The sequence below is a fragment of the Liolophura sinensis genome, chromosome 5, assembly GCF_032854445.1.
Source record: "Liolophura sinensis isolate JHLJ2023 chromosome 5, CUHK_Ljap_v2, whole genome shotgun sequence".
NCBI lineage: Eukaryota > Metazoa > Mollusca > Polyplacophora > Chitonida > Chitonidae > Liolophura > Liolophura sinensis.
The window spans coordinates 17975348-17988780 of NC_088299.1; the positions used below are offsets into that span (position 1 = coordinate 17975348).

The window sequence follows — 13433 nt, forward strand, 5'->3', positions numbered from 1 at the left end:
GGTCACGTGGTGTTTGACGGAGCCCGTCAACAGATAATGCGTTTATGGCCACGTGCTATTTGACGCAGCCCGTCAGTGGATAATGTGTTGAGGGTCACGTGGTGTTTGACGGGCCCCGTCAACAGATAATGCGTTTATGGCCACGTGCTATTTGACACCGCTCGTCAGTGGATAATGTGTTGATGGCCATGTGGTGTTTGACGGACCACGTCAACAGATAATGCGTTTATGGCCACGTGGTGTTTGACGAAGTCCCTCAGTGGATAAAGTGTTCATGGCCACGTGGTGTTTGACGGATCCCGTCAACAGATAATGCGTTTATGGCCACGTGGTGTTTGACGGAGTCCCTCAGTGGATAATGAGTTGGTAACCACGTGGTGTTTGAGACAGTTTATCAGCGGATAATGTGTTGATGGCCACGTGGTATTTGACGGAACACCGGACACAAAAATTGAACACTTGAGTCTTTACATCAGCTTTTATATTTATTCTAAAACAATGCTCACAACAGGGCTAGGGTTTTAAGTCTCCTTCAATCAAAAACACTTGACTGTAAATCTGACTGATGAAAGTTCATTTATGTATCTTTAGTCTATAATAAATCAAAATGCATCGCAGACCTGTAAAGATTGAACATACACGTAACTGAGTCCCATGTTTGTGAACACCGTGCAGTTTACTCGTAAGCTATTTACTATGTAAAAAGCTACACATAAATCACTCTAATGTAACAATAATACATTCAACAAACATACAAAATAAATGAATATCACAAAGGTTTGCGCACACCTGTACACATTCTGAAAGACATGGGCAATGTACGATTTATCCACTGAGACGTGACTCGTACCTAGATGTCATCGGCAGCTCATCTGGCATGTGGATCTGGCAACACTTTAAGTCTAGGTGACCTTGTCCTTGTGAGAGTGTCTCGTGACTTATCTGGTACATGTGTACCTTACATTTGGAGCTTTGGAAACGGCTGATATTTGCAAACATTGCGTTCATGTAAAATACTTGGCCCGGCATGGCTGAATTACTGCCAATGTGTCGTTACACGCCAGGGATTTATAACGCAAGCGGAGGGGTGATGATAACCGATAAAATACCGCAGGATGGAAGACGACATTGCTTTCTCGCGGGACGTCGCAGTTATTGTGAATTTGAGCTTGTTATTTTAGGTGTACTACTTGATTATAACATGCACACATAAAATTAAAATATTGTTGCAATGTACAAAAACTGATAAAAACGAAATATTTACAAGTTAAAAGTTAATAAATGTACAAAATACCTACAAAAATAAAAAATAAATTAACAATACGGTAATATTGTCATATTAAAAACAAAATTAATACATTACACAGTCAAGGACACTGGGATACACTGACAGTCGTGGTATAAGTAATGAGACCACTAACAGTGGGGGTATAAGTAATGAGACCACTAACAGTGGTGGTATAAGTAATGAGACCACTAACAGTGCGGGTATAAGTAATGAGACCACTGACAGTGGGGGTATAAGTAATGAGACCACTGACAGTGGGGGTATAAGTAATGAGACCACTAACAGTGGGGGTATAAGTAATGAGACCACTAACAGTGCGGGTATAAGTAATGAGACCACTAACAGTGCGGGTATAAGTAATGAGACCACTGACAGTGGGGGTATAAGTAATGAGACGGAATTCTATTATTTTAACATTCTAGAACTATCCACAAACACTCAAATTGTATTCAGTTTGACTTGTGAGCTTGGATAATGTCTTTTGACTCGAACAAAGTGAGGTATGTATGTGTTACTGGGGCAGGTACAGTTCAGGATGCACAATTCATGCACCGCTTACAACCCACAGGCACTCTGTAGTTCATGCAGTCTAAGTATAAGTAAGTATATACGCCCCTTACATGTATGCATTTTGCAATTTGATGTTTGAAAGACTGTGGCATAGAAATGTCCCCATAATGTACATGTATTATGACTATAATAACGCTATATCCACTGTATTCACCTGCCCTGCAAGTGTTACACTAGCAATAAGTGGCACATGGCTCTTCCAACAGTTGCCCCCTCCACCCATGGTCACGTCAGGCTCAGCCGGTTTTGGTGAGGTCCAGGGTATACTGAATTGCTAAAGTTGCTTTTTCTGAAAATGAAAATAAAATCGGTCGTAATATTTTTTCAAACATCTCACCAGAGCCACGTGACATAGAGGCCTATTTATGTAATCCTGACCTGTCGTACTAAATTGTCATACAGCCATCTGTACGTCTTACATGGGAAAGTTCGTCAATTATTTGCCAGAGGTCAGTGGTTTACTCTGGACAATCCGGTGTGTTTCACTCTTAATACTAATTGTCGTGGTATAAGTTAAATATTCTTGAAAAACTGGGCATTCACCAACAATCAGATGATTAAATAAAATGTTATGCATTGGAATATTTTTTACTTTACGAGTACTGATAGGCATATTTTCATATAACTGGATTTTTCTGTCACTGAAGTTGTTAATTTCATAAGCACATATAAGATCGTACCTATAAGTTTGGTGAATCCTTTGGGTTTCCGTTTCCACGTGACTCCGAACCAGTAGACAGGGATGCCGACGAAGAGGATAATTAGAGCCACGCCCATCTGACGGGGCTTCTGGTACACACCAAGAACTAACACTGCCACGTTAACCACGAGCTGGATGATAGGGAAAGCCAGATTAACCTGTCAAAACCAAACACGATATTTGTACACATTGCCATCTGTATAAAGGCGCCACTGATTGATATATATTAAAAAAGATCTCTGACTTTGTGAAGGCAGATGAATATTAAACACTTCAAAACATACGGCAGATGTCCGTGGTGAAGTGGCTGTTACTTCTGAATTGTAAATAATTAAAAGTAGAAACTGTAATAGAGCATTTCCGATGTAGTTAACCCTGGCCTTGAATCACAAAAAGTATTTTAAAACTACCCCCAAAACTGAGCTATTATATAGGTATGGATGCACGCTGGGGAAGTCAGTGAGACGGTGTTGCTGATATGGATAAAATTATGATGTAGAATGACCATAGTGCTGGTAAGACCGCTTAACTGTGAAAGTAATATAATAGAGACAACATGAAAAAGGCTCACTGATATGTAAGCTTACTCTGGGGCGTATCTATATTTGTGTATTTTAAGGAAGAGAATTTGATGTAGCAACAATAACAAACAGATTTTGAGTTAGACTGAAAACTGATAGCTTTATTGTGACTCCATATTACGGCATTTATGGTAATCAGCAGTGACACCTAATTATGGTATAATAAATGTGGTCACAAGCCGGCTGACGGCATTAAGTCCAAAACTAATTGTGTATTATGTAATCTGATCAGTGGAATTACAGATTTCTGAACATAAATGATTTTTTTAGTTTTCGAAAATATTGTGAAAAACTTCAGCGGAGAGAAATTAATCACTTCAGTGGACAGAAGTTAGCAAACTTCATATTTTCCAAGAACTAGGCAAATTATAAAACCTTAGTTTGTACATGAACAGTGTTCTCAAGCTTCAGTTCAGCCGTATTATCCGGTAAGCTTTACGGTTTCAGCCGTATTACCCGGTAAGCTTTACGGATGCAGCCGTATTATCCGGTAAGCTTTACAGTTCCAGCCGTGTTATCCGGTAAGCTTTACGGTTCCAGCCGTAGTATCCGATAAGCTTTACGGATGCAGCCGTATTATCCTGTAAGCTTTACGGTTCCAGCCGTATTATCCTGTAAGCTTTATGGATGCAGCCGTATTATCCGGTAAGCTTTACGGTTCCAGCCGTATCATCCGGTAAGCTTTACGGATGCAGCCGTATTATCCGGTAAGCTTTACGGTTCCAGCCGTGTTATCCGGTAAGCTTTACGGTTCCAGCCGTATTATCCGATAAGCTTTACAGTTCCAGCCGTATTATCCGGTAAACTTTACGGTTCCAGCCGTATTATCCTGTAAGCTTTATGGATGCAGCCGTATTATCCGGTAAGCTTTACGGTTCCAGCCGTGTTATCCGGTAAGCTTTACGGTTCCAGCCGTATTATCCGATAAGCTTTACGGATGCAGCCGTATTATCCGGTAAGCTTTACGGTTCCAGCCGTGTTATCCGGTAAGCTTTACGGTTCCAGCCGTATTATCCGATAAGCTTTACGGATGCAGCCGTATTATCCGGTAAGCTTTACGGTTCCAGCGGTATTATCCGGTAAGCTTTACGGTTCCAGCCGTAGAACCGTAAAGTCTACAACCTGCCTGAGTGACCGGCTTACCTTGTAGGGTCGCTTCTCGTCGGGTTTCTTATAACGCAGGTAGAGCAGGGAGATAATGACGGCCAGGCCCATGATGGTAGAGAACAGACTGATGTACTCAATCATGATGGTCACACCTCCCGTGAAGAGCATCACAGTGGACCAGGCAAACTGTGAACAGCAAACAGTACGACTGAACTACTAGTCAACAGACAGCTTTGTTAGACTAAGCAATACATAGGATGTAATGGACAATAGTTAGGACGCAGTTAGGCCTAATAACACAGGGTCACAGGACAACGGAGAGGCAATATAGGCCATACTGGACGACGGAGAGGAAATATAAGGCTTACTTGACAAAGAACAAGCAACATAGGGCCTACTGGACGATATACAGAGCGGTTAGGACAAATAATATAGGACCAATTGGACAACGGCAGTACCGTTAGAAAATGTAGTGTATGTCCCATTGAAGAACAGGGGATAGTATCACCAAGCAAGTAAACACGTGTGCAATACATAACATAAAGTCAGTTTAACTAAGCGCTTGCTGATGTTGCAACCACATACTCACCAGGACAAATATGGCTGGGCCAGGGGGTCAGATATTTCTTGTGAACCATCCCCATCACGGAGGGCATATGACCCACACGGGCCCCGGCGAACAGCAGTCTGAAATTGACGAAAAGTCGCGGTTTAATGCAGAGGGCATATAATCGATAATATAGCTGTCACCCTTAAATTTATCCCCTTCAATTTATTGTTTTCAATATCAGGTTATTCTTTCTCATCAATTTCATATATGACGAACATTTTTTCCAGATGTACTTCTTATTTAAAAATATTTTATTTCAGCCTTCATTAGTTAAACATGATGATGAAAGTAATTATGAAATGTTTATCTGTACATTTAAGCACATTTGTTTTTTTTCCCCATTAATTCATAATAAAGCGAATTGTTAAGTACGGCGTTAAAGGAGAAGAAAACATAAAAATGATGCCAAAATCACATGAAAGACGTCAAAACTGATTTGCAAATATGATCTTTAATATTTTTTTGGATTTTTTTTTTCAAGAGAAAAGGGTATTTGAAAATATTTTTGTATGGTGGGTATTTGGGAACACCTTTTGGTATTTATCGTTGTTGCATAACAATGTTCTTAATAAGGATGTGATGCTTGTCTAATCAATTTATTTGAATGTAAATTTGTTGTGTATATTGAAACATATACATTTAACCTAAATTAATATAATATTTATGAACATATTACAAATATAAATATGATCCAAATTGAGGTTTAATACATTTGTTAGCTGAAAAGAGCAAATTCTAGTGCAAAAATATTTATTAAACCTGTGTTACATCCTCATTGATGACATTATTAAACAAAGACTATAATTATTAAAACGTGGCCCAAAATACCCATCATACAAAAATTATTTTCAAGTGTCTTTTTCTCCTTAAGGAAAAATCGGAAAAAGTATTGAAGATCACATTTAGGAATAGTTTTTCGCACTCTTTCATCTGAACTTTATGTCATTTTTATGTTTTCTCCACCTTTAAACCATAAGCATTCTTTCACAATAAAACCTCCCTTCACAAAGCTGGTCATCAACGTATTTAAGTGAAAAATTCGTGAGTATGGCTTTCAAAAACAGCGAAATAAACAAAGAAGGCTCTAGATACGGTGAGTGTATGTGTGGTTATAATTGTGGAATTTTTAATACTAGGTAAACTGGGTCAGGTATGATGACCTTGAACCACGGACGGTTGTCACAGGCTGATCCTGACTGACGGGTCTACAGCTAACCCGGATGTATTCGTTACACGGTGACGGTGTCTACAGCTATCAGATACCGGCAGAATGCGGACATCGCCCAGGTTGGATATGACGAGCATTAATTCATATAGATTTCTCAAAGAATTTATCTCAGCCTGCTACAATGTTTGAGTGGACTAAATGATCCGGAATCACAGTATTAAATTTCCGGCTCTGACTGGTGTGCTGATAAGCCTGTAGTTTTATATAGGTAGCCTACGCTTGCCTATTTTATCGCTCCAAATGTCATGAGGGCTATCTCTTAGGCCTATGTTATTGCGCTATCAGAAAACTTTCTCGCATAAAAGTTAAGTATTAAGGCACAACGCGCCTTATGTGGCAAGAACACGGCGTGTGCCCGCTGTATATTTACTGGGTACTAGTATATCGCTACTTGGTCACCATATATTCTCGAATGAAGTGGCCAGTAGATATTTGCTACGTGTCCGCTAGTTACCCATGACCCATCCACAACCAATAATGCATGCATGGCTATGATAACATGAGTGAAGTAAGAAGGGGCAAGGGTACGATGGTGGGGTTAGGTGTGGTTAACATATGTAAAAAAGGCACAGGAAAAACGCGAGTGTGAACAGAGAATCATGTCTGGATATAGTGAAACAAAGTTCCAACCCGACAAACTATTTTAAATCAAAACTTGAGGATGTAAATTTATATACAGAGTTAAAAATGGTGATGCGCTGATTGCTGATCGATACACTGCATTAGATCCTATATTTGACGAACAATGATGCAGGCCTATTTACATTTGTTCCACAGCTCATAAAAACAGGTGACTTAATTTAACACTCTTAAAATTGTGAGTTCACAGCATAAGACCATTTATTTGGGGTTCCTATTATTCCCAGTAGTATGACACGTTGATCCTATTTTACAGTATTTAACTTCAGGCTAACCCCGGTTCGTGACATCCGTTACGGACGGATGTGTCTGTAGACATTTAAGGTACAGATAAAAACAAAAACAAAAAAAATAAACTTGCAAATATATATTCGCGTGAAAATTTTTTTCGTAAATGGCATTGTCTAGTTTAAATAGCCATACAGTCACGCTAATTCCTAGAAAGGTTGTAGAAAATTGATATATAGTTTTAGTAAAAGTTGGTCCTCTGTTTTGGCATTTGAAATGCGTGTATGTTTAATTCAATATTTTTTTCTAAGAATTTAGTTTTAACGTACATGTAAACAAATTTCATAAATGCAGGCTAGACTTTTACTTTCACTTTCAGTGAAGACTATAATGATATATCTTTCTAGAAATAACAATTAAGGTGGCTTCATAATGTATGATACAAGCGAAGTGAAACGTGTTTGGATATTTATTGTGTGAGTGCCACCGACTATTCTATTTACACGACAAGTCTCCCACCATTTGTAACGATTTCTTGAGTAGACGTTAATATTTGTATACCATTATCAATGGATTCATTGGTAGCTCAGCCGGTATTCACTCGTGAATCAGCGGTATGTGATAGGCGAACACGTGATCACAATCTATCCAATGCACGGATGTGACGCAGCACTTTATTCCAAGTGCGGCCGAGGTCGGAGTTACCTGTCACCTGTCGAACCCGGACCTGGCTGTGTCAGTGACATATGACGTCACAATAGTTTATCTCTCGTTCACTGCCAGTGTGTTCAAACCCGGAAGAACCTCCAGAAATGACGAGTCATTCATTGGGTCTCATAAATGAATGTCATGCTTGGATAATTGGAAATCAACTAAGTTAGCCTATCTGTTGTCACCTGACTTTTATTGAGATCGAACTTCTTTCTTATTCTTACGATATTAAGCTTTGCTTAGATACATTTGTTTATATATTTAATTATTTCATTTGTATTTTAACACAGTACTAAAGAATTTTCACTTTCATCAGTGATTGCTAAAATATTTATATTTTTGTTCGATACGAGTTAGGTTTAACGTTGCTTTCAGCATTAGTTTGGTCATGTCACGGCAGTGTCTTCTGGTAGCGGGCCGGCATGCCCAATGCCGACATGTATATATACTTATGCCCCATTGGAAGCCATGCCGCCGACACCAGGCACGATACCCCCACTCAGTCACATTTTACTGACACCGGGCTGACACAGTACTTGTCTCATTCCCATTCTGTTGACCGCCAAGCGCACTGATAACAACACTACGTATATTAAAGTCTTATACATATGACTTCGCCTGTTGCTCTGCCGAAGTACCAGTAGTTGTGTACATATGCAACTGTTGTACTGGTCTACATGTAGAAAACCAAGTATATTACAGCAGCTTTCATCTCAACCTTACCTGGAATGACCTAGAATTGAAGCGTTCAAGGCTCCAATGGATGTAGTTGCCACCATAATAGAGATAGGAATTGTTAGCGGACTGTACAGCCGATCGATAAATTGCTGAAAAGATATCAAAATATTTTGTATGAAAATATGAGTCACAAAAATACGTTATGCAATTTTTACAAGACGAACACAAAGAAAAAGATATTCAGAACCAATATTTTTTCTATAGATAATCGTAAACCCTGATAAAAAAGTTTCCTGTTTTAAGAGAAAAAACACCTTTTTTGGCATGTCCCTTTTCTGTACCATTTGTAAATCGCACCCTATAATACTAATATTCGCGATCTAATAGCACTTAGTATTTTTTAAGTTAATTATCTGATAGCAGCTTAACGCGGTGCACATTTTTATTACTTAACGGTCATGTGTATCGCTAATTATCACCTTTTTGCGTGGCAGTATTCCAAAAATATTAGAAGGAAGTTTATAGTGATTTATATATTTGTCTAATACTCACAATTGCCACTGCCTCGGACATCAAAATTTCGCTTTTGCTGAGGAGAGCGAAGTAGGCGACGTTAGTGAGGATGTATTTGATGATGACAATGGCGAAGGTGATGTAAACGGATCGGGGCAGATCTTTTCCTGGTCGCTTCACTTCTTCCATTAGACTTGTCATAACCTGCCTGAAGGAATTGGAGATAAAAACACAGGCTGGTAAAGCCACACTTCATGAATACTGTAAAACATATATCTGTCAGAAAAATGTGCACAGTTATTTACACTGGCTAATTAACCATCGATACTGCCTTAGTTCAGGTCTATATATATTTCAGGTCAATTAATTAGGTTGGGAGTTTAAATCTATCTCGTGCCGATTTATTCGCGGCCTTGTATATACTTCAGGAGTTTTGTCCCGCACACTCTAACGTGGGAAGGCTTCCGTTAATTTCTGTCCCGTTTTCTTCACTCACTAACCCGATTAGCGACATGAAGAAGTGAAAAATGTATTAGTTCAGCCTGAAACCCCAATCAAATCACGCTTTCTTCAGTACAACGTATAAACATTTGTTTGAAGCATTTCTTATTTCTCATTTATTCATATATTTTAGCACGCGAAAAAACATGGGCCGTATTCTGTTTTCTTTTAGTTACATTCATTTAAATGAGTTTTAAAGTCTAAATTCACACCCTAAACTTGACAAAACCAAATCTGTTAATATTGTTATAGATGAGAGTATTTTAAAACATTAATTTGTTTTCAAAAGTTTTCTGGAACTGGTTCCAAAATGACATAGGATTTCAAACACTTAATCACCAGGGGTTTTATACATAGATTTAAAGAAATTTACATCAGAACCCGAAAGCTGAGTTCCACTGTTTAAAAGAAGTAAACCATCGTACCTAAAATTATCATAAATACTTAATGTCTGTCTATGTATATGACCAATTTGAAAATAACATTTTGAATGTTGTATATAGTCGTACTTAAAGCATATAACTTTATATTTCATTAAGGTAGAGGCAGAGCGAGAGAGAAACTGTTAAGTAGCCTCTTACTAACCATCCGCCATAAGAGAAAATAGCTGAGAACACGGCCAGCGCCATTTGACCTGGCTCTTTGGTAGTACCCTCAAACGGGTCCTCAAAGTTTTCAACATCTCCTGAAAGACGAAGCAATTGTCGTCAGTTTACAGTTATCCACGTTATCCACGTGGCTGAGCGGATTGACTAATTAACTCATGGGATTAAGATTTAAAAGCTTATTGAAAGTATAATTCAGATTTACAAAATAAGTTTCCTTTAATTTCTCATTTTCATTTCATTTACTTCACCAAAGCATGCATAAAAACAAACAGTTTTGCAGCTTTCACGACACCATATACACATAAGTTAATTTTGGTAAAAATATCTTATTTTTTCACAACTAATAGGTCCTAGGGTCTTATACTATCGCATTGCTCACCCATTGCCATTCGGTAGATGCCGCCAACGATGATGATGAGAAGAGCGATGAGCTTAGTGCTGGACAAAAACGTCTGCACTTTGGTAACGTACTTCACATAAACACAGTTCAAAGCCACAAAGGTAACTATACAAAGAAAGGAAACATGTAAGGTGCGGATTAGTATTCCCGAGCATGTTCACTAACGGTAATCCTCGTTATTAGCTACTTGATCGCACAGATTCAGTCATGCGTGATAATGACAAAGGCCCGAGGCTAACGATTTGTTCTACGTATATCCCCCACCCCTGATCTAATATAACGCGTTAATGAGAGGAGGTCGGTTTTCTTGTAAATATTATAATCCGATTTTAAAGTATGCATTGGCCATTCTTTTCTCCTGCTGGCCCTACTAAAGAATTTGGAAAATGTCTCAAAAACGTTAAACATTTGTATTCTATTCCAAAATCTTTAACTTTTCCTCCTTGTGGCACGTGCTATTTAACCTAGGCATACGGTGAAGTGTGCTTTGTAGAACACTCAACTCAGCATGATACTGATAGATGTAGCTTATTAGCTAATATAGCGTTTAAATATTATAAGCGATAAACCCGAAGGTATAAAGTATGTTTTTCATTTGAACAGCAGTGCTTTAAAGAAAAAAAGACAAAAATGAAAAGTGTGAATAATTTTCTTATTGAGAAAATTGTAACTGATTCTGTGTGTTATCCTCGCGAAATGACTTGGACGTTAAACCATAAGTGTTCATTCGAAAAAAAGACATAGCCAACTTGAAGAATTTTTTCAATTATACAATGGCGGTCAGAAGAAAAGTCATTTAAGTAATATAATAATACCGTCATTTGAGGGTTCGCTATCATAGAAAATGTACATTCCAATAACAGTTATGCTGGGTATGTGTTCATACTAAATCCATAAGTGACTGTAGGTATAATGTTTATGCTCACCCATCAGCCATCCGGCCAGCAGTCGTATGGCCCAGACCGGCACAGTGCAGCCGGAGAACACGGGCTGGATGATGTACAAGGCGGCCGTGTACGCCAGCAGTGCCCAGAACGGCCCCGCGATGAGAACGACGTAGCCCCACATGATAAGGAAGCCTGGCAGAGGCCCGAACACCCGCATCACATAGGCGTAAGGCCCACCCGCCGTCGGCAGGAGGGTGCCAAGCTCGGCGAAGCAGAGTGCCAACATGAGGTTGATGAGTCCGCCGACGAGCCAGACGATGAGGGCGGCACCCACGGAACCCGAATACCCCAGGATGGCCGTAGGGGCGATGAACACGGAAGAGCTTCCAGTCACCGCCACCATGATGGCTGTGCAGTGGATCAAAGTCAGAGATTTCTTCAACTGGACATCATTCTTTTTTGAATCACTGGGAGTTCCTTGTGGCGTCTTTCCTGTGCCGTCGGGCGCCGTTCCGTTAGCTCTTTCCGGAGTGTCGGATGTTTGGTCGTTATCAGGTTCTTCAATAGTAAAGATTCCACTACTGGTGCTTGAACTGGCTGACAAGCCGTCCCCACTCCCTTGATCAGCCCTCTTTCTAACCCCTGGGGCGGCCCCAGGCCTCAGGCCGACTCGAGATCCTTCCCCTAGATCTACATCACGGAACGCGAGATTGTCCAGTCCTTCCAGCTTATGAACGCCTATGACCACCGGTTCGTCAGAAATACCATCGGTGGACCCTTGTCCCTTTCTCTTAAACATCGGCATAGTTCACGCAGCCTGGCACAAAAATATTATATAATACCGGTCAGCACTGTTCCCATAAATATTCTAATGCGGTGTGATAGGAGGGCAGTGCACATGTATAACTGACTGTGAGCACAACTCTGTATGAAGCCCACCTGAGGTTGACGGCCCTTATGTACAACAGGATGTCACTGTTACCGAGGCCTCTGACAGTGACGAAAATAGATTCGGGATTCACAGAAATCCAGTGTTCTCTAAGAGCCAAGTTTTATGAGTAGACAATCAGTGTCCGGGTGATCCGTGACGTCACACCGGCTCTCGTGCAGTCACAGCATATCTCCGGGAACCTAAGTTCCGATGTGTGCTGCTTAGGAGTCCAGTTTTAAAATCTCACTCATTGTTTCTTGTCTTCTCCAAGCAGACCGGATGCGTCCCTACACATTCCCGTACTTGCATACACAACTGTACTGCCATACATGTATGGGTGAAATGTTTAGTGTGTAGATAAGCCTATTTATGCAGCTGATTGGTATTCAGTGCCATGCCATACCTAAGGGCTTTACACTTACACAACGGTCGTGGCTTTGTGAATGAAAACAAAAACACCGCCCTTTACAACGTAACTACCAAACTTCCTGATTTAAAGCTGCTATGGAACCAACGAGAGATAGATTCGAATCTGCGACTCCAATGGTTAAGGGCCTAACGACAGAGGCGAGATTAACATGATATGGCGATTAATGGTTCTGCGATGACCCTTATGTTTACTCGAAATACGTGTCACCTGCGTCGTCAAATCATCAGTGTATAGATAACGTGAACTGTATACCTGTGTTGTGTTGATTGGTTTTATCGGGAAATAATGCTGATACACAGTACGCCCATTTTAGTCCACCATCCACTGGAGAGCAATGAAGGCTGTTCAGGGCAGTGACACCTGTTGACACGTTTGATGCCAACATTTTATTTGTAGTCTGCTGTAATCTTGTTTACAATTCTTCAGTAGACCTCACTCCGGATTATATTTCAACAGACATTCTCATTACAGGAAATGTTTGTTGTCTGACATCACTTCCCGCCTCATCACATTGACCCCTGTCACCTCAATGTGGTTTAAGATTTATGTACACTGGCAAGTGTTGGCAGTGATGTAAAGCGAACACAGATAGTTACTTCTGCTCTGTCAGGAGTATGGCCGATAGCCTCCTTCTTTTTGACGACAGAGTGTTATTATTTTTATTTTGTGGGCTATTACTGTTCTATGCCATAGGAATCTAGAGACTTTTAGTACTTTATATTTGTGACTGGTACTTACGGTCGCAGTCTATTTCCCTTGTAACAGGTTATCTACGAGGTGCCCGAAAATCCAAATCTATGACATGTTGATTTTTCCGAGAGTT

The 13433-nt window shown here is 40.0% G+C and overlaps 1 protein-coding gene across 2 annotated transcripts; it reads right to left on the reverse strand.

Moving 5' to 3' along the window:
* Nucleotides 1–729: 729 nt before the first annotated feature.
* LOC135465585 (Y+L amino acid transporter 2-like) lies at nucleotides 730–12715 on the reverse strand. Of its 2 annotated transcripts, XM_064742845.1 has the most exons (9): nucleotides 11289–12712; nucleotides 10342–10467; nucleotides 9940–10039; nucleotides 8893–9061; nucleotides 8386–8489; nucleotides 4828–4933; nucleotides 4283–4432; nucleotides 2539–2716; nucleotides 730–2147 (listed from the first exon to the last, which is right to left on the reverse strand). In XM_064742845.1, the coding sequence occupies exons 1-9, from the start codon at nucleotides 12052–12054 to the stop codon at nucleotides 2095–2097; spliced, it is 1752 nt and encodes a 583-aa protein (XP_064598915.1). In that variant the 5' UTR covers nucleotides 12055–12712; the 3' UTR covers nucleotides 730–2094. The 2 variants fall into 2 exon arrangements, 1 of the variants encoding a protein (XP_064598915.1); XR_010444045.1 differs by lacking the exon at nucleotides 730–2147 and having other exon boundaries at nucleotides 2579–2716; nucleotides 4836–4933; nucleotides 11289–12715.
* Nucleotides 12716–13433: the final 718 nt, after the last annotated feature.